This window comes from Lagopus muta, chromosome 3 (genome assembly GCF_023343835.1).
Source record: "Lagopus muta isolate bLagMut1 chromosome 3, bLagMut1 primary, whole genome shotgun sequence".
Lineage (NCBI taxonomy): Eukaryota > Metazoa > Chordata > Aves > Galliformes > Phasianidae > Lagopus > Lagopus muta.
In genome coordinates this window covers 42,890,322-42,913,444 of record NC_064435.1, presented here as the reverse complement: position 1 = coordinate 42,913,444, position 23,123 = coordinate 42,890,322, and the positions used below count along the sequence as shown (strand labels likewise).

The window sequence follows — 23,123 nt, the reverse complement described above, 5'->3', positions numbered from 1 at the left end:
CCAAAGGGTGCAAAACACTCTTATGATTTCAGAATGATTGAGAAAATCCAAGCCTCACACCTCAATTTGCTGTATTGAACAGTTTTGACATTTTCAACAATGCTTTTGTCCCCCAAACCATTCTTTGATTTGAGCTCTTTCCCATGCACAGCAGGAAGCAATTCCCAGCCCCAAATTCACCATCCACTGTAAGACCAATCTACTGCAAGAGGTAAATACAGAGGGGGAGCAGAATACTGCAATCATGGAGAGCATGTGCACAGATTTCCAGTCATCACTGACAGATTGACAGTGCTCAGTCCAGGACCACAGGCTCTGCCTTGCCGTCCTCAGCTCAGCCAGATGAGCTCCCTTTGAGCAGTCCCTCAGCCCTTTAATCCAAGCAAAGAGGGGATTCACACTTGCTTTCAGTACTAGGTCTTAGCTGAACTATGCATGTGTAATGAAGTCACATTATATGTTAGTGTGCAATCTCTGACTTTCACAGAATCACAGAATCACAGAATCGTAGGGGTTGGAAGGGAACTCCAGAGATCATTGAGTCCAACCCCCCTTCCAAAGCAGGTTCCCTACACCAGGTCACCCAAGTAGCTGTCCAGGCAGGTCTTGAATATCTCCAGAGAAGACTTTCCAGACTTTCTGCATCATAGAATCACAGAATCCTTAGAGTTGGAAGGAACTTTTAAAGATCACCTACTCTAACTCCCCTGCAATGAACAGGAGCATCCTCAGTTAGACTGGGTTGCTCAGAGCATGATCTAGCTTGACCTTGAATGTCTCCAGGGTTGAGGCACCCACCACCTCCCTGGGACAAATGTTCCTGGACACCACCCTCAACATCCTCACTGTAAAATCTTTTTCTTTATATCCAAAAGGATGTAAGGACCTAAATATCCAGTCTTTAAGTTTGAAACCATTTCTCCTTGTCCTATTACCACAGACCCTGCTGAAGAGTCTGTTCCCATACCCAGCCTCCCGTCAGCTGGGAGTGATTTTCTGACTTCTCTGGTCAGGATTAGACTTAAACCTTGCTGAGCAACTGAGTTCCCCTAGAAAACTAGTGTCTTTCCTCCAAAAACAATCTGATTTTATCTTTAAAAGCAAACTTTTTTTTCAATTCCAATTATCTACTGACCTTAATTCTTAATATCAGTGAGCTCCTGCAACTGCAGACATTTCATTTACATAAACACTTACTAGCAATAACTTGTGACCAACACAGAAGAACAAATGGGAAAATCCAAAGACTGGCAAGTTTGAGAAGTTTATTGGAGATTGCAGTAGCTGCAGAAAAAGCCACTTAGACAAGAGGGAAACCTTCCCATATAGAGAAGGGAGCAATCCAAGTGCATCATTTCTGATGTCTAAGCATATGGGAAATTCATTGCAAAGACATTATGTTCTTCCTGTTAACTTATAAAAGGAACTGGCACGGGTTCTGTAGTAAGTTTTAAAGCATTACAATTTCTGGCCAAAGCTGAATGCGACCATTTACGCAACTCTTTTACTCTGTACAAAGAGCTGACATAGATTCCAATGTGAATTTGGAAAGATATAGAGTTTTTTATTTTATTCAAGTCAACTAACAGGCATTGTGTAAATATACAGTCACATATTTCCCAGGCTAAAAATGTAGCATCTCACAAGAGTCAATCCTGGCTTCCTCTATAGGGAATGCTGAACTGAAAGTGGCTTTAACTCTCAGCATGGAAACTCTAAAACTTCCTTCCAAACATTATCTCACCTTGATTCTAACCAGTGCCACAGCTCAAAGAACAGTCACAGCGCAAAAATGTCCATTTATGTCTGATTGTTTTAAACAGCTGCATAGTAGAGCTGGGATTTCAAACATCTCTATAGAACCCAAGCACGCAGCCCCTCTGCACAATACAGATTACTGTGGGGTTTTTTTTTTGCCTTTAGATAGTGTGACATTTTTAGACTTTGCAATGACATATCAGTTTGAGCCTCCAAACATGCGACTGTGTTGGTGAATCCTCCAGAGACTTATTCATATATCCAACTTTATGCACTGACGTCAATGGGACTCCATACAGGAAGGACCAAATGACCTTTGAACATCACTTCCAGTCTTGTTTTGCATTGATCCACCACTGGAAAATTTCAGCATAACCTGAAGTTCTCAAAGCTGGATCCTACGTCACTGAGGTCAGTGACAAGTTGCATTGACGGTGCAGGAATTCCTGCAGGAATAGGTTCCCACTTGGGTCCATGTATCTTAGGAAGCCTTGGAGAAATTACACACTGAAAGGGCTTTCTAAGTATTTGAACTCCTGCTGCCTTTTCTGATTGCTTCTTCTTGGTCCTTGAAGAGACAGTACTTTTGACCGTAGAGGATGTGTTTTCTGTAATGCCTTGAAAACCTCTACACTAGTCAATATTCTTGCCCATTACGATATTTCTGGGCCAGGTCTTTGCCATCCTAATGCTGATGTCCAACAGAGGAAACTGGGCATAACAAATAATGTTTTACAGCAACTTCCTCTCAAATTATACCAAAAAGGCAAAAAACAATCTTCAAATTACCAGATATATTGTGATTTCATTCATGTGGAATGTGGTCAGAACCTGCCTGTTCATCTCCAAGCAGCCTGTGACTCCCAGGAAATACAGGATGTGGCCATTTGGCATCCCTTCTTGGAAATGAGGCATTTCAGTTGATATTTCCATTTTCAGTTGTTATAACAAGTAAAACATCATGAGATCATTCTTTTAAAACTCTACATTGAGTTATTTGTTCTAAACACGCAGGATATAAAATACATAAAGACTAGAAGGGGTAATAACTCCACAGAGTTATTTAGTGTGTTCTCTTGAGAATGGAGTACACAGAAGTTGCAACATGCAGAGAGGATTTGTCTGATGTAGTGTTTGCTGTGAATTCATTTATCACAATACACTTAAGTAAGCATGGCAAGAGTCACACATTTATAGCATGTCCGTGTTGCAGCACGTGTGCCATCAAAGAGTGCAATAGAAAGAGGAGGAAGATAGTGTACAAAATGGGATAATAGAATGGCTTTTCCAAAGAAGTTACATTCATAAATCCAGTATAAGATTACTGCCAGATTGTTTCATATAAGCAGCTCTAGAGATCTGTAAATGTACAGTGCACAGGTACTGCTTCCAAGGTGATTTCCAGGTTTTCAAGTTCAGTGCTTTTTTCTTCCTGCTCAGCCACCTTCATTGAATTCCTACTGCCCTGCGTCACTTTCACTTGAAGGTCATTTTCCAAGGACTCACATTCTTGAGGGTGACATCTCATTGTGCTAAACCTCTCCTGGCAGCATTTTGGATAGCTTTTAAAGCATACAAAAGTATGACTGCCCTTTTCAGAGGGGAAATAAGAACATCCTTCCATAATCGGAAGAGCATTACAGCTGGATTCATTTTTGCCCTTAAATGTTCTCAAGCCAGTGTTGAAAGTTGATCTGTAGGTCTGCAGCTCCTTGACACAAAAGCAACACCTGACACATAACTGTTGGAGAACTGTGAAATCTTTGGCAACGATAGTTCGGAAATTGGGCTTCAGAAGAAGATGGATAATGGGATTGTAGAGAGTGGAAGACTTTGCGAAGACAGCTGGAATAGCAAAGGCTAAAGGAGGAATCTTATCTATCGATCCAAAAGCTGCCCACATGGCAATGATGGCATAAGGGCTCCAAGCAGCAAAAAATCCAATGCACATGGCAATACTCAGCTGGTAGACAAAAAAAAGAGAGAGAGAGAGAGAGAAAGCAGTGAATTAAAAAACTGCATGCATGAGAAAAATAGCTGCTGAAATAATATATGAATAAAACACTACCTGCTTAGTCCTCCCAGTATATCTCAACTGCTCTCCAAACATATATTAGCCTGGCAACTTAATTCTGACCAAGACTTAGTTCTGATTATAACTTCTAGAGTTAAAACATATCAGCTTTTACATTCCATTTCTTCTTCACTAAACTATCACTAAAATACATATTATACCAAAATAAAATACAGCATAAAAAAAACAAAAGATACCATTCTGAGGAAACTTTGGACTGTATTGCAAAGTTGTTTGTATTTACTTTCTAGTTCACAAGCAATGCTAGTTTTCCTGACTAGGGAAAGTCTTCCATAATTTTTCTGTTTGTACTCAACTGGAGTCATGTGCAGACATACAGCAGCCAAAAACCAGATTAATCATGAAGGTGAATCAAACTAATGAATTTAAATTAACCTCTATCTCAAAATTATGTGTGCTACTAAGCTTTATCAAAAAAGCTTGACAAAGGCATTAAAAAAAAGTTTTTTGGTATAAATTATCACAGAGATGTGTGAAATGAAACAATAAATATTGGGTTTATAGTAAACTCTGGGAAATCTAAACTAAACTGTAAGCTTGTACAGGCAGATGAACATCCAGGGCATCATTCTAGGCCTGTTTTATAAGTGAAGTACATGTACATTTTATGGACAGAAGTAAGAATATTCATGCTTCTGAAGGAGCTTCAGAAGTCCATGTTTGCCAAAAGTACATATTTACAAATGAGGAAGATAGTAGAGAATGTATTTAGAGTAGTATCAGATATAAAAAAACAGATAAAGGAAGTACTTTTGTTTCAGCTGCTAATTGTGCCACCTGCCTGAGCTGCCCTCTGCAAGTGTGAGTACAGAGCTGCTAACTAACTCCATTAACTGCAAATCGAACACTTTTCTCAGTGAGATACTGGCTGTAGATTAAAGGTTGCAAAAATTGTAGGTTTTTTGATTGTGAGAGATTGCATGGTTGTACTCAGTGCGAGTCTGAGACGGGCATTGAGAGCTGAACACAAGCAGAAGGCACATAAGACTCTTCTAAGGCATAGAAAGCCACTCAAAATGCTATTATTTTCTCCCTGACTTTAGTAGTTTCACAATCTTTATTTTGCAAGAAGAAATGTATGGCGATTATCAAGAAACATATAACAAAAGTTTGCTGAGGAATGTCTGTGGTGACTGTTTTGGCTATCAGGCTAAAATCTGTTCACGAATTTGCATATGTCTCTAGGAAATAATTCACTCCAATAGTTCTGTTGAAGAAATTTCCCTTTCATTGGTAGTAACCACTGGTTCACCTGAATTCCAAAGCTAAATATGGCAGAATTGAGAAACAAGACATTTTGATAGAATGACTAGTTAAAAAAAGGCAAAGACATACGATGGGATTAACTTGATTTTTCTTTCTGCAGTGCTCTATTTCATTACATTAGCTGAAGGTCTGGTTCTACCTGTGGAAAAGCCAGCACCACGTCGATTTTGTGATTCTGAACTATCCATGGCCAGTATAAAAGGCTGAGACAAAAAGCAGTTTCTGTGGTAAGCAATATGCCTCGGCCCTTTAGAGTCACATTAAGAAGAAATGGATATTAGAATTGATTGGTTCATTTCCCAGATGGCTTATTTATGGTAGCAATTAATCTTCAAGATTGCAATAGGTTTTGCTTTGTTTCTGTGAGAAGGCATTTGGCACGTACTTTTAAGGCGCTCTCAGCCAAGTTCCCCGAAGGCATCAGTACAGCATTTAAAACAAAAACATTCATCTTGCATAACTTTGGCTATCCAAAACTTCTGTTCTAAGCCAAAGCCAGTAAAGGTTCTACACAATGTCAAAGGAAAGAGAAAGCAAGTGATATCGTACAAAGATATGTCTAAAATAGAATGTGATGGATGGCTTTCAGGTCTTTGTCACTGTCCAGTTCAAGGATGAACTTAAGACACCTAATTTTAAGTGAAGTGCACCTGAACAAAAGGAAACTTATTTGAGATACTTGAGCATATCAACAATGCGTATGCATAGATGCATCCAGAAAGAGACTTTATTACTATTGTCATGCCACATATTGAAATGTCTTGAGTTTAAAGTGCCTGCACAGCACCTGATACTCTCCCCACAGTAAGAAGTATGAGGAGTGGTCTAATCAGTGATGTCAGCATCACTGGTTAGATGGGATGAGATGGTTAGACTGGTGAGATGGAAAAAAACATCAAGATTTTCATGAGTAGAATAAAAGAGGAGAGTGTTGGTGAGGCAATTATAAAGCAAAATAGTGAGCATTCACAAGAAATACAAGGAAGGATACCTTGATGCTTTTGCAGGCAAATAAACCGACTGTCACTATTGCCACTGCTGAAATGCATCATCCACCATCTCACTGAACTCACATCCACTGTCCGGCCTCCATAAAATTTCAGCACTGATGAATGTCAGTAGGTGACATTTTTTCCACATGGAAGAATTCAATTCCACATTCACTCTTCTATATCAGACACCATTGTGTCAAACTGAGCCTCTGCTGCCATCTGTCACACAGTAACAAAATGTAATGGAATACTGGTGGAAAGGTTCAACCCCTACTGTCACATCACCATCTGCCCCTGACATACTGGGCCAGCATAATAAAATTGGAGGTATTAGTTTTAGATCAGACCCCATAGATGAGGCAGTGAGAAAGCCATTAGAAAAATCTTTTTTTCTTTCCTTTCACTTTTACAGTAATTGCTATGTGTGAAACTATTCTTCTGAGAATAGAAGTCGTTCCTAAGAATTGTTTCTGAAAGGGAGTGTGGAACTGTTTTCAAAATCTGAGATTTGTCCAAATGCATGCTTATAAACAGCAAATTAATTCCTTTGATTCAAATATTTGTATGCCTCAAGGGACTATTACAACCTCTATTTCTTCTTCTGTAAAATAATAAACCAGGGAACCAGTGCATTGCTAAAATGGAGCAAGTAGAAAAAGAGATGAGAGATTCACAGGCTAAGTTTTGAAAATTCATGCTGTGAATTTTACTCCTCCCTTTAATCAACAAAGCACCAAATAATAAAAATTAAAATAAAAATGGTAAAATACTGTTACAGTACCATGACTCAAAGAAATAAATCCCCACCTAATTCATATTGATGTTTGTTCCCAAACAAGTCAATGGGCCTCTTTCCAGTAATCACCCTTCTCTCAGGGACTTGGAACAGACTTTTGGCTGGGCTGTTTTCAAGCAGCCTGGCATTATTTTGTTCACCTTTTGTTTTGTATTTAAGACAGTCTCACGATATCTGCTCAACTTCACAGTGCTGAGTTGTGCGATATGATGGCAATTCTTCAGCTGTCTTGCTAAAATACGATTAAAAACATTCTTAATTCTATCCAATTGCCCAAATTATTTTGGTTGCTTTCTATTTTTTAAGTGAGTCTAATCTTCAGCACACAGCTTACAAAAAGTACACGTAAGTGATAACCCCTCTCCTGTGCTCAGGCTAACACATATTGGCTACAGCTCTCTGTAAAAACAATGTGCTAATATAGCATCAGTTTTTATTTAAAATACATACAGCAGCTATGTATCTTCAGTAAAATCCATAGCTCTTGCTTCATAAAATAAATTGGTCACTATGTGGATGGGCCAGTATACAGAATCACAGATACATACATATAGAATTATGATGAATGAAATACAGAATAAACACAGCCTCCTTTTGCACTGCCCTAGGGCCATTGAAAGCACAAGGGTGAGGAAAATCTGGTTTCTGCTGAGGAGTTAGTGCTAGATCTGGGGCCAGATCACCTCATGGTGGCTTACACCTGCAGAGCTCATCTAACTCTGGATGCTGCCCTCACCATTTTTCATTAAAATACAAAAGAATATAGCGATGTCACTATATCATTCTTTTAGTGTCCTCTTAAAATACCAGGGAGCTGCACACCCCAGAGCAAGGTACAATAAAGTGTGCCATAGAGAAACAACTACTTATCCAAAGTTTCTGAGAAGCGCAGTCATTTCAGTAATGCATGAAAAGGACAGAGGATGCTACTCTGAACCAACTAGCATGGCTGGCATGGAGCACACAGGAGGAAATGCTCCTTGCCCTTTGAGACAGCCTTTCAGCACCCCAGACCTGCCAGCTCATCCCTCAGCCACTGCTAAGATGCTTCCTCCTCCCCACAGTGACTCATAAAGAGTAGTACAGGCTCTACACATCACCTCTCCCCTCTGCTCACTGAATTTATGTTAGGGTCAGGTAGCACAGAGCCTGAACTCAACATCTGGGTCCTTGAAGACTGCACGTGTCACACACATCCAGCCTGGCAGCCCAACTAGGCTAACCTCCTTTAGTAGCACCTTCTTCAAAAGCCTGCAAGAGCAGAAGCCTTCAATTGAAAATGGCAAATTGTCTCACTGAGCATTCAGAAAGAAAAAAAAAACAAACATACCAGAGCCCAGATACAAATATGCAAGAGACAGAAGATAATGAGCTAAGCACCAGGCAAAGAAAGAATGGTTCCTGAGTGTCAGTCTTGTGGCTAATTAGGATTGCTGCAATAGCCTTGGTTTGGTAGTTCAACCTTGCTCCAGTTCTCAACAGTAAGGGAAATATCAGCCCTAACTTCCAATCTGGCAGGATTTCTCTATACAAAAATAATAAAACTAGCCAGCTAAACACTCTGCAGACTGGCAGTTTGTTGACCTGTAAAGCCAAAGTATATTGCAATTTCACCATGCAAAATATCCTGAAGTTACAACGGCAGAATCTGAAAAGCAGCTGACAAAAACAACTTACACCAGAAGGAAAGGACTTAAAATGGTATTTCAACAAGCAGAAGTTTGATAACCTGGGAGATGATTAGAGGCCACCTCACACCCCTGATCTGCAAAACTTCCAAATTTAAAAATAATAATGAAAAAAATTGCATAAAATACCTGGCAATTTTGGGGGTCATTTAGATCTGTAAATCCTAGGGGTTTTATACTCACTATAAATGAATTACTCTTATATGAGCACAGACAAATGAAATCAGCTTTTCCTGGGAGGTCTATAATATTCTGGAAGAGTTTGTTTTTTTGGTTGGTTTTGTTTTTTTAACTGAGCCATGTTCACATAGGCACTTAAAAGCACATGTTTTTGAGCTTTCCACTAGTAATTATAAATTTTTATGCCACACAAAAGTAAAAGCCAATCATAAATGTGATTGTCTATATTACCACAACAGAGTCTCAATTTCACCTTCTCTCCAAATGAAATGTCTGTATTTCATCACAGCAATCCTTGAACACAAGACACATTTAGCACTGATTTAGTAGGTTAACCATGTTCTCCTATACTTGTCAGAAAGCTGCCTCCACCTTGAATCAATATATAGCCAAGAGTGTAATTAATGCAACTGTATGTTTGGAATTAAGACTGTGGCTTCACGCAGGTGCTCTCCCTTCACAGTGGCAAATCCAACGTTCAGAAGCAGCACGCTGACCACTAAACCCTAAATGGCTTTGAAATGCCTGCAACAAATTGTAATGTTGCTGCACCTGAAAACTAAGCATCTATTTGAAGTAAAGAAAATCAAGAGAGGCATTGAACAGCCATAACATGCCTTTAACTTCAGGAGTAGGTTTATCCACTGCAATGAAGCTTTCAAGCCTGGGATCATGTATTCTAAACCATAGGTCATGTTTGAAGAGCAACATTTATCCAGTTTTATTTCCACTGTATTTCACGCTAAGTCCATAGGTCTCCTCAGCCGTAACTAGCTGCAGTTTTCAAATCTGTAACAGTGGATGTGCTTCCAGTTTCAGAAGAGTGTAACAACCTCAGTTTTTTTGTGTGGTAAGAAATCTTAATGATAAATAATTTAATTAGGATTTTTTAAAAGTACTGTAGAAGCCCAGTTTAAGCCTTCTTAACCTCCAGGATGTGTATATTTTATTGTTTCTCTGCCAATCATTGTATTTCATGTTAAGAACAAAATCAAATACTGTTTCCTCAATAAACAATTTTGAATATGAAACAATGCAAATTTTTCAGCCTTCCAGTCTACCAAATGATATTTCAGTATTTTAAATCTTGTGCTTCAAATCCATCACAAATTACAACCTCAAAGGAATAATAGTTACACGCTATAATATCTATCCAAAGGCATGCATAAAGTCTGAATTAGAACAAAAAATTGAACACGACTTCCCAGGCTAAAGGTCTATCCCTTTGTGACTTTAATCTTAGTGTGCTGTAGAGCATTGGGAGATGATATTTGGACAAATATTTGGTGAGATGTGAAGTTACACTCCCAGCATTTTTTCTCATGCAACATACAGGAGGAACTTGGATGTGTTTCTGAAACTGCTTAATCCCAAGGAACTCCTGAAGAAGTGGTAATTTTCTACGTCTCAGCTTGCATTCATAATGTTTATCGGCTTCATCTGTATGCCTAAGAGCCTGCTTTGTCCAGAAACTGACATACTCATGCACTTGTGAAGAAAGCAGATGAGAACAGCGTCCTCTGTATGCATTTTAATTGATATTTACGGTACTCTATAATAATAAAAGCAATTTCAGTAGTTAGCCAACCTTGTAAACTCATGAGCACAAAAACACTAATAGCACTAGACATCTCGCATTTGATTTTCTAAAAATCTTGCTACTGTCATTCTAAAGTAGCACAGAAATAAGCCTAACAGATAGATCTTTTAACGCTGCAAGTACGTTAGTAATAATGAATGCTATCTGCATTTTATTGCTCTTTTTTATTAAAAAAAAAAAATTCAACTACTACTAAAACCAACAAATACATCAAAGTAGGACTGAACTTGATGCTATGACCTAGTTACGTTTACATGGCTTAGTGAAGAGGTAGCAGCTAAGTGTACAGAGCAATATAGATTAAAGCAAACTGCAGGAACCTCAGAAATGCTTTCAGTAACAGAGGAACCTATCAACAGCAATTACTTGGAACCTTGAAGCATCAGCTGCCAAGCTTTAGGAATCATATATGTGGGCTTAGAATTATTGTAACGGTTTAAGTCTTGCTTTAAGCAACCAGATCACTTTCTGGATTTAGTTTTTCAAGACTAACACACAACACTCAAGCTCTTCAGCTGAAGTTGGATCAGGGGTAGAGGTCAGATCTGACTAAGACTCCTAAGTAACACTTCCTTGATTTCAGAGGCAGTATGGTAAGATCAGAAGAAGAATGGGCTTGAAATTGCCACTAAACTGACAGAAACTGCAATTCTTCCAGCTGGAAGATTTACAATTCAACAAATAATCATTCCAAGTTAACCACAACATTGATGTATTTGGGATGGTTTGCTTTTGCAGAATTTCCTAAGCAAAAAATAAACCTAAAGGAGTCCTCTTTTCTCTTCTCTGCTCTTAAGAGTTTGACTTAAATCATCCCTCTATCAAATGTCTCCAAAAGATTATTATTTATGTTAAACTACTTATTTTTTGGATTATTATTTCAGGGTGAGACATCTGCAGATAAGTAGTTTCAGAGCAACCCTTGTCAAAGACTATATAATCTAAAAGTGAAGACCAAAGCAGTTCCCAGGATAAAAAAGTAGATAAAAATAAATAACTAAAAAAATTAGAGATGATAAAGAATAAATACTTGTCAGTAGATGGCAAGCAATATTCCTAGTGATCCAGCATCATACCAGCATTAATCTATATGATATTTCAGAATGAGGTTGTGTTAACATCACAAAGGAAGTGATGGAGAAGACTGTACTCATTTTTCCAGTTTTTATTAGAAGGAACTCATAAGAATGACAAGTAATGCTGAGCAAAATATGCATGACATTTTTGAGCATTTACAAGCCTATAGAGTAAGCAGAATCTAAGTCTCATTGACGAAGATTAGTCAATTAAGCTATGAAGAGTATTAAAAGTTAAAGAATTAAGGGATTGTATCCTGCAGTTCAGTGAAAGATGTCAGAAAACAAATATGTACTGCAAATTTGGACTTGAGGTGGGGATATACATAATATACATAAAAGCTTTAGTAGGAAAATGTTTCATCTAAGGGTTATTGCAAATAACGAGTAGGTAAGACAAGGGAATACTCCTTGGCTCTTAAATTGCTTGTATTGAGGATATTTAGGTTACAAAACCGTGCCATAGACAGGAGGATATCATTTCCCACAAAGATTAAAACCAAGAAACTCAAAGAGCCAGACCAGGCAGACTAAGATGTCTAGAGCAGCTATTCTGGTAATTCGAAGAGAGATGTCAGAGAGTTCAAACTTGTTAACGTGGAAAAGAGAAAGCAGATGGTCTGTGTAGAAGCACATCTCAGAATATCAACATTCCCAAAAACAGTGAAAATATAAAGGCAAGCAGACTCCAAAAAGAAAGTTGATAAGAAAGAATACTTAGCATGTAGAAATAATGAGAGAAATTAGAGAAGGGTTCATGGAAATAAAGAAAAGACAAAGATTAGACACAATTAACAGAATCAAGAAGTAACATTCTCTATCCTTTCAAGAAGCATATTGTCTACAGAATGAACTACACCTAATGCAAAGCTACTCATAATACAGTATATTTATTGTTTAGTTTATTTATTTACTTCCTGGAATGCAGTTTGGCAGCAAGAAACAAATATCCAGAACAAATTCTGTGACTAGATTTAATTTTGCTCTATGAGCCAGTGAAATACAAACCCGAAAAGCCTTTGGTTCAAAAAGTATTTATGAAGATACACTGTTATGTGACTTTTGTCCTGTGTTCAGTTATACAGAAATGAATTTGATTTTGTTTCTATTTTTAACAGTCTTTAATGATAATGGATCCCATGAAATGTCTGTAACTGGGCAAACAGAATTCACTCACTCAGAAACATCATGACTTTCATAAACAATGGTGCATGCTTAGCATAAGGCTGAAACTCTCCTCCAGAGAGGGCTCCAACCTTTCTTTCAATCAGAGATGGCATTACCAGGATTTTATTAAATGATTTTACTAGATGCACACTTTGCTGTCAACACCTGACAGAGTTCCTACTGACATCGATTTTAGAGTATAAATAGATACACTTCTGTGTGAAATGGCTTTTGAAGGTCTACTACAAGAGGGAACGACTGTAAAGCTTTAATAAAATAGGCTCCAGGGAGATGCAAAATAGTAGAAGCTAAAAAGAGGCTGATTATGGGAGACCTCACAAACATGGAGAAATAAAGTATTTTGGGAATATCAAAAAGACAGCCTGAACACCAAGACCCAGCACTAGAGATTCACTGTTAAGAAATGTTCCTTATGCTTATCACTGATATCTGAAAAGGCAGTCTTTTGTACAGTAAAGCACTTACTGTTTCATTTACTGTTTCCAAGTTTCACTCCATGTTCAATCATTTTCAAGGCATTTAAAAGTCTAGATTTTTTACAGAAATGTTCCAAATAATTTCTTTAAGGAAAAGTATTAAATCTCAGTTTTCACCAACAAGGAAGCTTAAGGTGAACTTAATTATCATCCCCCAGAAGCAGCTGTATTACTTGCGTGTTTAGCAATTCACTGCCATAGAGCGAAACTGCACAAGACAATTCTGCTTTCTGAAGTGAAAATACAGTAAGGACTGAATTTTCCTTCTTTATTTTCTTCTCTGGAATTTTTCTTGCTGCCCAATTGCAGCAAAAACAGTTTGTCAAAGACTAACTTTTAGATACCTTGACCGTGATGGTTTGCACGTTATTTATCCTGGTGGGACCAGAGACATGCTGCTCCACTGCTCTCCTGGATTCTTTCACAGTTACCAGAATAAGTGAGTAGGATGTGAGAATTACTCCGCAGGGGAGAACAAAGCAGAAAACAAAAAGGACGACAGTGTAAGACATGGACATGACTTCTACATTGGTGGATTGCCAGTCAATGCAGCAAGCTGTGCCATAGGGCTCCTCTCCATATTCTCCCCAGTGAGCAAGGGGTGAACAGGCAAATATTGCTGCATAGGTCCAAGCACAGGCTATCAATATTTGTCCGTGTTTTCTCCTGAACCTGTTGCCTGGAAGACACAAAACAATCAGTGAAGACCAGCATACAGCAGTACTGTAAGCTCCAGTTAACTGAACAAGTCAAAGGTCGATTGAGAGGATCTTGTATTGCCCACTGGACATTTCCTTTTTTTCTTTTTTCCTTCTCTCAGGAATAATACTCTGTAACCTACAGAATGCTTCTCAAAATATTGTCTGCAAAACAACTAAACACAAGTAATTGATCCACAGAGTACACCAACCATTACACTAAAAGAAACTCTCATTCTTTTTTCTATCTGAATAAGATGTCAGATTGGGTTTTTGTTTTAAACACAAAATTCAAGCATTTTGAAGAGCACAACAGTACAATGGAGCCTTGCTATACAAGTAGAACTCACAATGGACTGCAAACTTCAGAGTTGCAATATGACTGGACCAAGACTAAGATCAGTTTTGGTATTTTTTTGGACACAACTTTCAGAGTCTTTACAAGAAGTGCATATCAGGACTACTTTTTTTTAAATAAGGAAGCAGGACAAAGGTGTAACAGTACCCTCCATTCAAACAGTAGTTTAGAAAAACAAAACTCTCAGCAGAAATGTATTTATTTCCTGACTTAGGGTTAATATTATTAATAATGCATAACTTTGGGAAAAGAAAAAATGAGTTTTTACTATAACAACAGATCTTAAAGATTTGTGTGAATGCTCTAAAGAAGACTTTGTTTCTCAGGTCATGCTTCCAAATTTACACACACACTATTTAAAAAAAAAAAAAAGGCATGTCTTATAAAACTATATGGAAACACTGCTGAAATCTGAGCTCTTGAGAAATGTAAAAGATATAAATAAATATATGAAGATATTTACTAAAACAGAAAAATATTTAAATGCAAGTCTGTACTTGAAGATTGACCTATGCTGTGCTGAGAAAACAAGTGGGTAAAGGTGACAATTAGATTGTCTTTAAATCACTGTTAGCTCTGCATTTCCCTACTTGCAGCTGCTTGCTTCTCAACCACAACAGAGGGCCTCACTGTAACAGACAAGCAAAAAGTATTACCCCTAAAATGTAAGACTTACAGAACATGAGGGATGTGTTGCCAGATGAATGGTGTACCAGAAAAATTTAATCTGTAGCAGTATTTATATTTGATCCAAATTGTTCAGCTGCTAAATCAGCATTTAGAATTCCTATGATCTGCATTCCTCAGATGCTCAAAACCATTAACCAGCTAGCACTTTTCTCTTAAGTAACTCAGTCTGTCTGCCAAAACTCACTGATCCTTTTAGTCTGACTTTTTATTGATTGTGAAGTTCTGTTAAAAAGTAAGGATGTTATTTGGAATAGAGGTTGGCAGAAAGAGGAATAGCACCAGTTGTTATATCAACATAAATCTAAATGACTAAATATCTAAATGTAGCAATGAACTCTGAAAACATTCATTTACTCAGGCTAGCCCTGCTTTCAGCTCAGAACTCATTTCATGCCACCAAATTGACACCCAGAATGAAAAGAGATTTAGAGTGATTACTTGCACATATAATTATGCAAGATGGGCAATAGCTGTTATAGTTAGATCTTAATGATCAGAGGAAAAACACGTTGTTTGACCAGATGTAAAAGAGCTCTGCTATAAAAGTAGTCTCTAGGATACAAAACTTGGAAATGATCATCTATGTTCACATGAAAAACGGAGATCTTAGACAAAAACAGTAACTCACCATAAGATGGAAAGCAAATTTTGAGGCAGCACACAACACTCAGTAATGTCAGTGTCGACAGACTGCAGATCCCAAAGAATACCCCACAGAATGCATAGAACAGGCAAATGTGTTTCCCATACAACCACCTAGCAAATAAACATGAAATTGACAGTTAGATGCTATCCTTCTTTTTCAAGCATAATACAAAAGTGTAGAAATACATTTATAGCTGTTTTCTTAAAAATAAATAAATAAGCTTGCATTATCAAATTATTTGCTGATTGGTAATCAACTACAGAAGAGGCTCTCAGTCGAAAAATCTTACAGCCAGCACAGTGGTCACATCTTCACTTAGTATTATGATTCACACTTAAGCCTTTTTATTTTTAAGAAACAAAGCACTGTTTTAATTATAAAGATTCTGAAAAGAAAAAAAAAAATCAAACTTCTCATCATAGTAGGCCAAGGTTATAAGTTAATACTTCTTTAGGTATTTTTTTTATGTTTCATCAAACCAACAAATTTTGTTGTGAAGGTTTTCCAGAGGAAGAGGAATTTGATCTGAATCACTGCATCTCCTCATTTTCTACTCAGAAATACACAAGATTTGTGGTAGTAGTAATCAAAAGATTGTGAAGACAGACTCCACTTAGCACAATTAGCAATATATTAACCAAGCTTTAAAGAAGATCACAAAAATCAGATGTGTAACAGTGATTGTTGATTGAATTCATGTGGATAAAGAGGAAAGAAGTGGGAAAGGAATTGGAAAGTTCTAAATTCAGAGTGTTGGCTTAAAATATTTTTAAATTTAGGCATAACAAATACATTCCATTTTATTTTCATGCTACCAAATTTTACTGCACAAATTAAGAGGAAAAAAAAAAAAGCATTTCACCATCACTGCCCATGAAAAATAAATGCAGTATGTAGAGGATGCTTAGAACAAAATCTTTGCAGCCTCTCAACCCCGCAGAAATCCAGATGACAGTAATCTCAAATAGATATGAACATTAACACCAATAGCCCACATATCTGCCACTAACATAGCATACTTCTCTCAGTCCCTCCAGTTAATTTCAACTATTACAAGAGAAGTAGCAGAGTAATTTAGTCTTCCTCACAGGCACAGACCTCCAAAGCCTGCAGAGGGTGTTAAATATCACGTGTATAGTGAACAAACCTGTGTGAAAGGCTGGAGGTTACAGCTAGTGGGTACAATGTCAATGTCATTGCAAGGTCACTGATGGCAAGATTAATAATGAAGTATTCTGCTGGTTTCAACAAATGTTTTTTCTTGTAGGAGACATAAAGGAGAATACTGTTCCCACACAAGGAGCATATTCCTGCAGAGAAACATACAACATGGATTTAGAATTGACTGTAGAATCTAGAATTGAACTAGCTTGGATATAAGGCAAAGATTTTTATGGTAAGGGCAGTGAAGTGCTGGAACAGCTTGCCCAAAGAGACAGTGGATGCCCCATCCCTGGAGACGTTCAAGGTCAATGTAGCTGCAGATGTCCCTGTTCTTTGCAAGGGAGTCAGACCAAATGATCTTTAAGGATCCTATCCAACTCAAACAATTCTATGAAACATTTACTTCATCCATCTTTTATTTTCCTGCACAGAAATGATGTATTAGCACAGCCACCATAGTTAGCCACTGTAGTTATTTATTAGATTAACTTGTCTCCTTTATTATGTTTGTGACTGTCTCATCTTTATATTTCAAATATTTTTAGAAATTCCTTACTATCCATCCTGTTTTGTCTAATCTATCTACAGAGAGGTAACCAATAGTATGAGAGTGGCCATAGGTCTTTAATTGAATTTTATCCACTAAATGACCTGTCAAAAAATGCTTTACTATTAAGTTGGAGATGTTACTCAAGTGATGCTGCTAGTGTTTCCCCAGTTTCAGGTCTACAGTTCTCCATATGGTAGCCCTTCCTTTCTCTTTTTGAGACCTCTCAGAGGTGCCTGTAATAGTTTCTAGTAGTAACAAATAATACAGCGAGAATGTTGATTAATACATGAAAGAGAAAAATGTAGTTAAGTAATGTTTTTACTGAGTGCAGATGCAACAATTTTCTCTGGGAGTAGCACTTCCAGTAGGAGACTGCCAAGAAACTTAAGAAAGCTACAAATGGACAACAAAGCTACAACATTAGACAACAGAGGACAAGCCACTCACTCCTTACCTTTAAAGTACCCACTAAACCCTATGAAATTTAGACAATTTCAGAAAATGAGAGAGCAGTCAGAAAGCAGAATTTCAGGCATGCCTAGTGAACTGAAGGATCCTATCATTAATATAGCGTAAAGTTAAGCCACTGAGAAGAGCCCAAGTGCTTTTGTGGACCTGTTTGTTCTGGCTATGGAAAAAATATTGTTTTACCTGTAGAATGCAGGTAAGCATAGATACAGAAATTGAGTTTAGCAAGTTGCCTAGATACCTACAGCACAAACCATTGGCTCTTTATACATATGAGAGAATATGCCTCATTTAATGACACTTTCATAGGAAAAAGATAAGTATTTTCCAGAAGTTCTATAGACTATGATATTTTCTTTTAAATGAAATGTCAGACTAGCAAGTTATGTTAGGCAGTGATTCTGAATTCATCTCCATTTCTGGTCTCTTTAAGCCATTTCTTTTGAATTCTAATTCTGAAACTGTGCAAAAATTTTGCAAATAAATTTATAACAACATTTTTGCTGGTGTCAGCAAACAGATCCAAGTACTCAGTCAGAATCAGGCCACTTTCTGTAGTCTTATAAATGCACTGTATCTGTCTTTTAAGCTTTTCAGAGCTTTGACATGGCTGACAGTAGATGCTGGGGGAAAATCTGACAAGTGACTCAGTTATCTGGATGTGGTTGTTTGCCATGGGATTCAGAAAAAGAAAGTTTAAAAGAAAGTTATGAGGAACACCATGTTGCATGAGTAGCTGCGCACATATGAGGGAGGAGGTACATGGTGTGGGTACAGATGAAATCTTAGCTATTTTAACAGGCAGTTATTTGTTGTTGATATCAAAAACTGAAATAAAGCTACATCAGAAAAATTCAAGTATCTCTGGGAGAAGAAATAGAGTATGATATTTCTGCTGGGAAATTACTTTATTGTTAGCTGAACTAGCTCTGCAAACTCAGGAATGCAAACACTTCAAGAACTTCTCCCTCTAAATTGATCTACACTGTTCAGACAGTTTCCCCTTGAAGTCAACTGTCAGCATACATCTACAGTCTAACAGGAGTAAGGCTTACATTCACTTTTCATTACTGAAAGAACATACTGAAGAACTTGCTAATATTTGAAACCATTAAGATGCCAATATTCATTGACAGCTGATAGGGATTAAAAGTCACAGATTCATTTTTTGTTGGCATATTTATCTTGTATTTGTCCCGTATTTCAGGGTTGATATTAGTAGCATTTTTTTCTTTCCTATTAAGGCATTCATTTAACTTCTACATATTTTTTCACCATCTTGCAAAGCACCAGACAGTAGCCATGCTTTGTGTCCTTAGCCAAGGGGTCAGTCATTGCTCTCCAGATGTCAGGGTTGCCTTTCCTTTCCTCTGACTCATGGTTTATTGACCAATACCATTAGGATTAGATCTGAATTTGTTTTCCTCAATTGGACCAGGACAATGGAGGAGAGATTTGCTTCCTCTGTAACAGCAGAGCCCATTTCCCAGAAATCTCACTTTCTAACTCAGTGTCTGTAAACACTGGCCATAAGCCTGATCTTTCTGGCACCTTATCCAGGCCCGTAATGACTACAGCTCTTGCTATTTTACTTCAGATACTATAAGGAGTCAGGATACACTGTTCTTTGTTTTGCAACAAGGTGTGGAAAATGAAAACTCTCATTTAGATGCAGTGACAGTTATGCAGATACCAAAAAATGCCAGTCTCAAAATCTAGCATACCTGTCCAGTTTTATACACCTAACATTGAATACAGTTTTTATTCCTAAAACAAAACAAAGGATAAAAACTTCTTAATTATGTTACCCTGTGCTTTTTCCCCCTTATAGAATACAGAGAAGCTTGTCTCTTGTCAGAAACAAATCTGACTTTCAAAGTTGTTTATTTCTCTTTGTTGCACCAAACATAACAAAAGTTCTATAAACATATGTCCCATAAAATCAGGCTTACCGAAGACCATATAACATGCTCCAACAACAATATCAGCTGTTTCTGTTATTTTGGACTGGAATGTTGAATTAGCAAAAGATGGGTCCATCTGAAAACAAAAAAAAACAAAACAGGATACAGTATTAGAAATGCAGTAGAAAAGCAAATATCTGCAAGCTCTCTGTAAGGCTATAAGCTGTCCTCTGCATAAAGGACAGGAAGAATTTCATTTTGTTTTTTGAATTAGCAATTAATTTACCTAAATAAAGATTTTGAGGAAGACAGAGCCAGGCTCCTTTCAGTGCCAGGACAAGAGGCAATGGGCACATATACAAGAGGATCTCTCAGAATATCAGGCAGCACTTCTGTGCTGTGCAAGTGGCGAAGCAGCGGCACAGGCTGCCCAGAGGCTGTGTAGGCTCTGCTCCTCAGAGACCTTCAGCAGCTGCCTGAACGTGGGCCCCTGCTCTGGTGTCCCTGATGGAGAGGTGGTTGAGTCTGATGGACTCAGAGGGCACTGCCAGCATCAATCAGCCTGTCTGAAATCACAGATGAAATCACAGCCAAGAACTGATGCCTAGATAAACACATTTCAATTAATTTGAAGGCCTCATCTATATTTGAGATCATCACAATAACACAGCTGCAAATGGTAAAAAGTGCCTTATATATATGTAAGTACTTGTATAAAGTCTTCAGAAAGGAGGCTGTGTCACAAGTCAGTGGGATCTGTTCAACTTTCCCTACTTTGCAAAGACAGTTATACTGATGAAAAAGAGCTTCTGTCAACTGTATTCATGATGGTCTGAGAGACACACTTGGCATAACTCAGAAAAATGCCAGAATTAACATCTTCTGTCATCTGCTATTCCCATATTCCCTTAAGTAGTCTGCTGTGGGGTCAGCCCTGTGACCCAGTCCAGACCTTTCTGCCTATGTGAAGTAGCTCAGTAACAGAGGGAGGGCACTAACTTCTGTACTGCAATACTCGTGCTAGAGGCAGACTCAGCTCTTAGATGCTCTCACAAACAGGGTTTAACATACCATCTAATTCAATGGAAAAGACCTAAGACAAACTTTTCTAGCACAATATGTAGTTATAGTTATATATATGTGTGTGTGTTTTCTCACAGGCAGGTTATTCTCCCTATGGTCCCATCAGTTTTTTTCCCACACAACCCCCTGTTTCCTCAACTGCCCTAATCCAGGGCACTCCTACTACTGACAACAAAGGGCTACATATTTCTTCACCAGGTATTCCACCATGAGGAATGTTAAGCCTACTGCTAACACCACAGAAGTTTATGCTCTAATCCTTTTGCCAATATTTATTCCATTCACTAAGCAGAAACAGGAAGATTTCACATCATAAGCCTCATTGTTTCCTAGTGGCCAGTGCTGCTGCATGTGACTGCCCTCAAGAGACAGCAACTAAAATAGCAATGGGACGTTCAGCTGCTGCTTCCCTGAGGCAAACTCTTCACAAGGAAAAGCCAAGCTCCTGACAGACATTACTACTTCGTTCCCAATGCTTTATCCTATCAAAAGCAATCTTGATATTTAGTAAAAGGAAAAGCAGTCTACCCTATAAAACACAATTCTTCAGCTGATTATGAACTCTTGAAAACTACTGAAACTCTTGGTTTTCCATTGAGCTATGCTCGTTCATCAAAGCTAGGTACTCTTAGATTTTATTCATATTGCTTCTATCACAGCAATACAGACAACAAAATCACACGCTGAGAAAAAGAGAGTTGTCTTCAAAGTGTGCATCCCTGGCTGGGCTGAGGCAGAGCAACATTTAAGCCACAACACTAACGTAAAGAAGGAATAGAAAGACATTTTAAATAAAATCATACCTCCTCAGGATGAATGAAGCCTTTTAAAGTGTGAAATCCCAAGCTCAAAGTCTCCATAAACCTATCCTCTTAAGCAGTATCCAAGCATCTACCTTCTTGACAACTTTTACAGTAATTTTGAAATTAGTTACAGTGATTAATTTTGCACATCAGCAGTCAACAGCTCTGAGGGGGTTACAGAAAGAGAGGCTCTGTGGAAAAGAAAAAGCATCACTTTCAGAAAACGTGGATGAAGCCATCTTCAAAGAGGAACTGAAGAAAGAACAGGACTGCATGCTAACTGCAAGAACCAGTTGACACTTTCTTACATGCTTTGTATGGCAGAAATGTTATGTGCTGGAAAGCAGCAACAAGATTTACTGGCTTTTCTTTTCTTTTTTTTTTTTTTTTTTTTGTCCGAATTTATGAGCTATATAATGATAATTTGGAAAAAATACCCAGATTTTTTCCCTCCATCCCTCACCAGCTAGATTGACTTACCACACAACAGTTGTGCATTTAAACACTAAATGAGCTCCATTAAACTTCTGATAGCATGCTAATGACATAAACCAACTAACAACTAAGGCATCTGCATTCAATGAATCAATTTCAATAAAATGGTCCTTAAGTAAACTATTGTCACTGTGCTTAAATGCCATAAATCTTTTGTTTTCTCCCTTCCAATAGTCTTTTCTTGACTTCGAATACTCTAACCTCAACAAATCACATTTTCCCTACATATTCAATGCTTTTTTCTCTTCCCCCATGCTATACATATTATCATAAAATGATAAGCAAAGCATGATAAGTATTCATCAGATTGCACAGCACAGCAGGATGAGGTTAAAACCAACAGATGAAGAGATTTTAATAACTTATCATTAAACGTAAATGTATTTGTGGTAACTGCTACCAGTTTTATTATATAACAGTATAACAATACTGTTACCAGTATTATTTCATATCACTTAAAACAAGGAGCATACAAAGAGCTTTATCAATAAACATAACAATATTTTGGGTTTTTTTTTTGTCATGGCTATACTGACAAAGACTTTGGATTTTGTAATGTAACTTTGTAAAAATGCATTACACTTTGCTCGCTTGTGTGAATAAAAATTTCTGGCTGCAAATTTCTATTCACTAATTTCGTTCACCCACGTTGCCATTGCAGCTGCAATCATAACATGAGCTGGCTATGCATGCATGCACGGATGCACCGAGATTCCATCATTATTCAGCCTTATGGGGAATTCTCTTGGAAATTAACTTGTTTTTCACTCTGATTATAAAAAGCCATCTTTTTGGAGCCCAGGATTAAAATCATACTCATCTCCAACATCATGTCAGTCCACTGTCTATAAATAACATTTGCTGGAAGGGCTAATTAGAAGTCAGAGAGCATTGTGTCATGTGTGCAGTAGATTATCCATGAATGTATGAAGGCTAGATCTGCCAGAAAATACAAGGAAAATCTGATATTACAAATCAATAATATTTTTCTTTCTTAAGTTGTCCAGTGCCAGCTAATATGCCTCCATTTGTCCTTCTAACAACATTAAAAGCATCCGTATGAATCAAATACATTAAAACAAGTAGAGGTCTACAAAGAGAATGACCACCTACATACGTCTGAATGAAGTGTGGCAGAAGGAGAAATCC

The 23,123-nt window shown here is 37.7% G+C and overlaps 1 protein-coding gene across 1 annotated transcript; it reads right to left on the bottom strand.

Moving 5' to 3' along the window:
• Window positions 1-3,109: 3,109 nt before the first annotated feature.
• Window positions 3,110-21,632, bottom strand: LOC125690795 (opsin-5-like). Its single transcript, XM_048939511.1, has 6 exons — window positions 21,480-21,632; window positions 19,642-19,729; window positions 16,655-16,817; window positions 15,490-15,617; window positions 13,460-13,794; window positions 3,110-3,721 (listed from the first exon to the last, which is right to left on the bottom strand). Exons 1-6 carry the CDS (start codon window positions 21,534-21,536, stop codon window positions 3,110-3,112), a joined length of 1,383 nt encoding a protein of 460 aa, XP_048795468.1. The 5' UTR covers window positions 21,537-21,632.
• Between the last annotated feature and the right edge of the window lie 1,491 nt (window positions 21,633-23,123).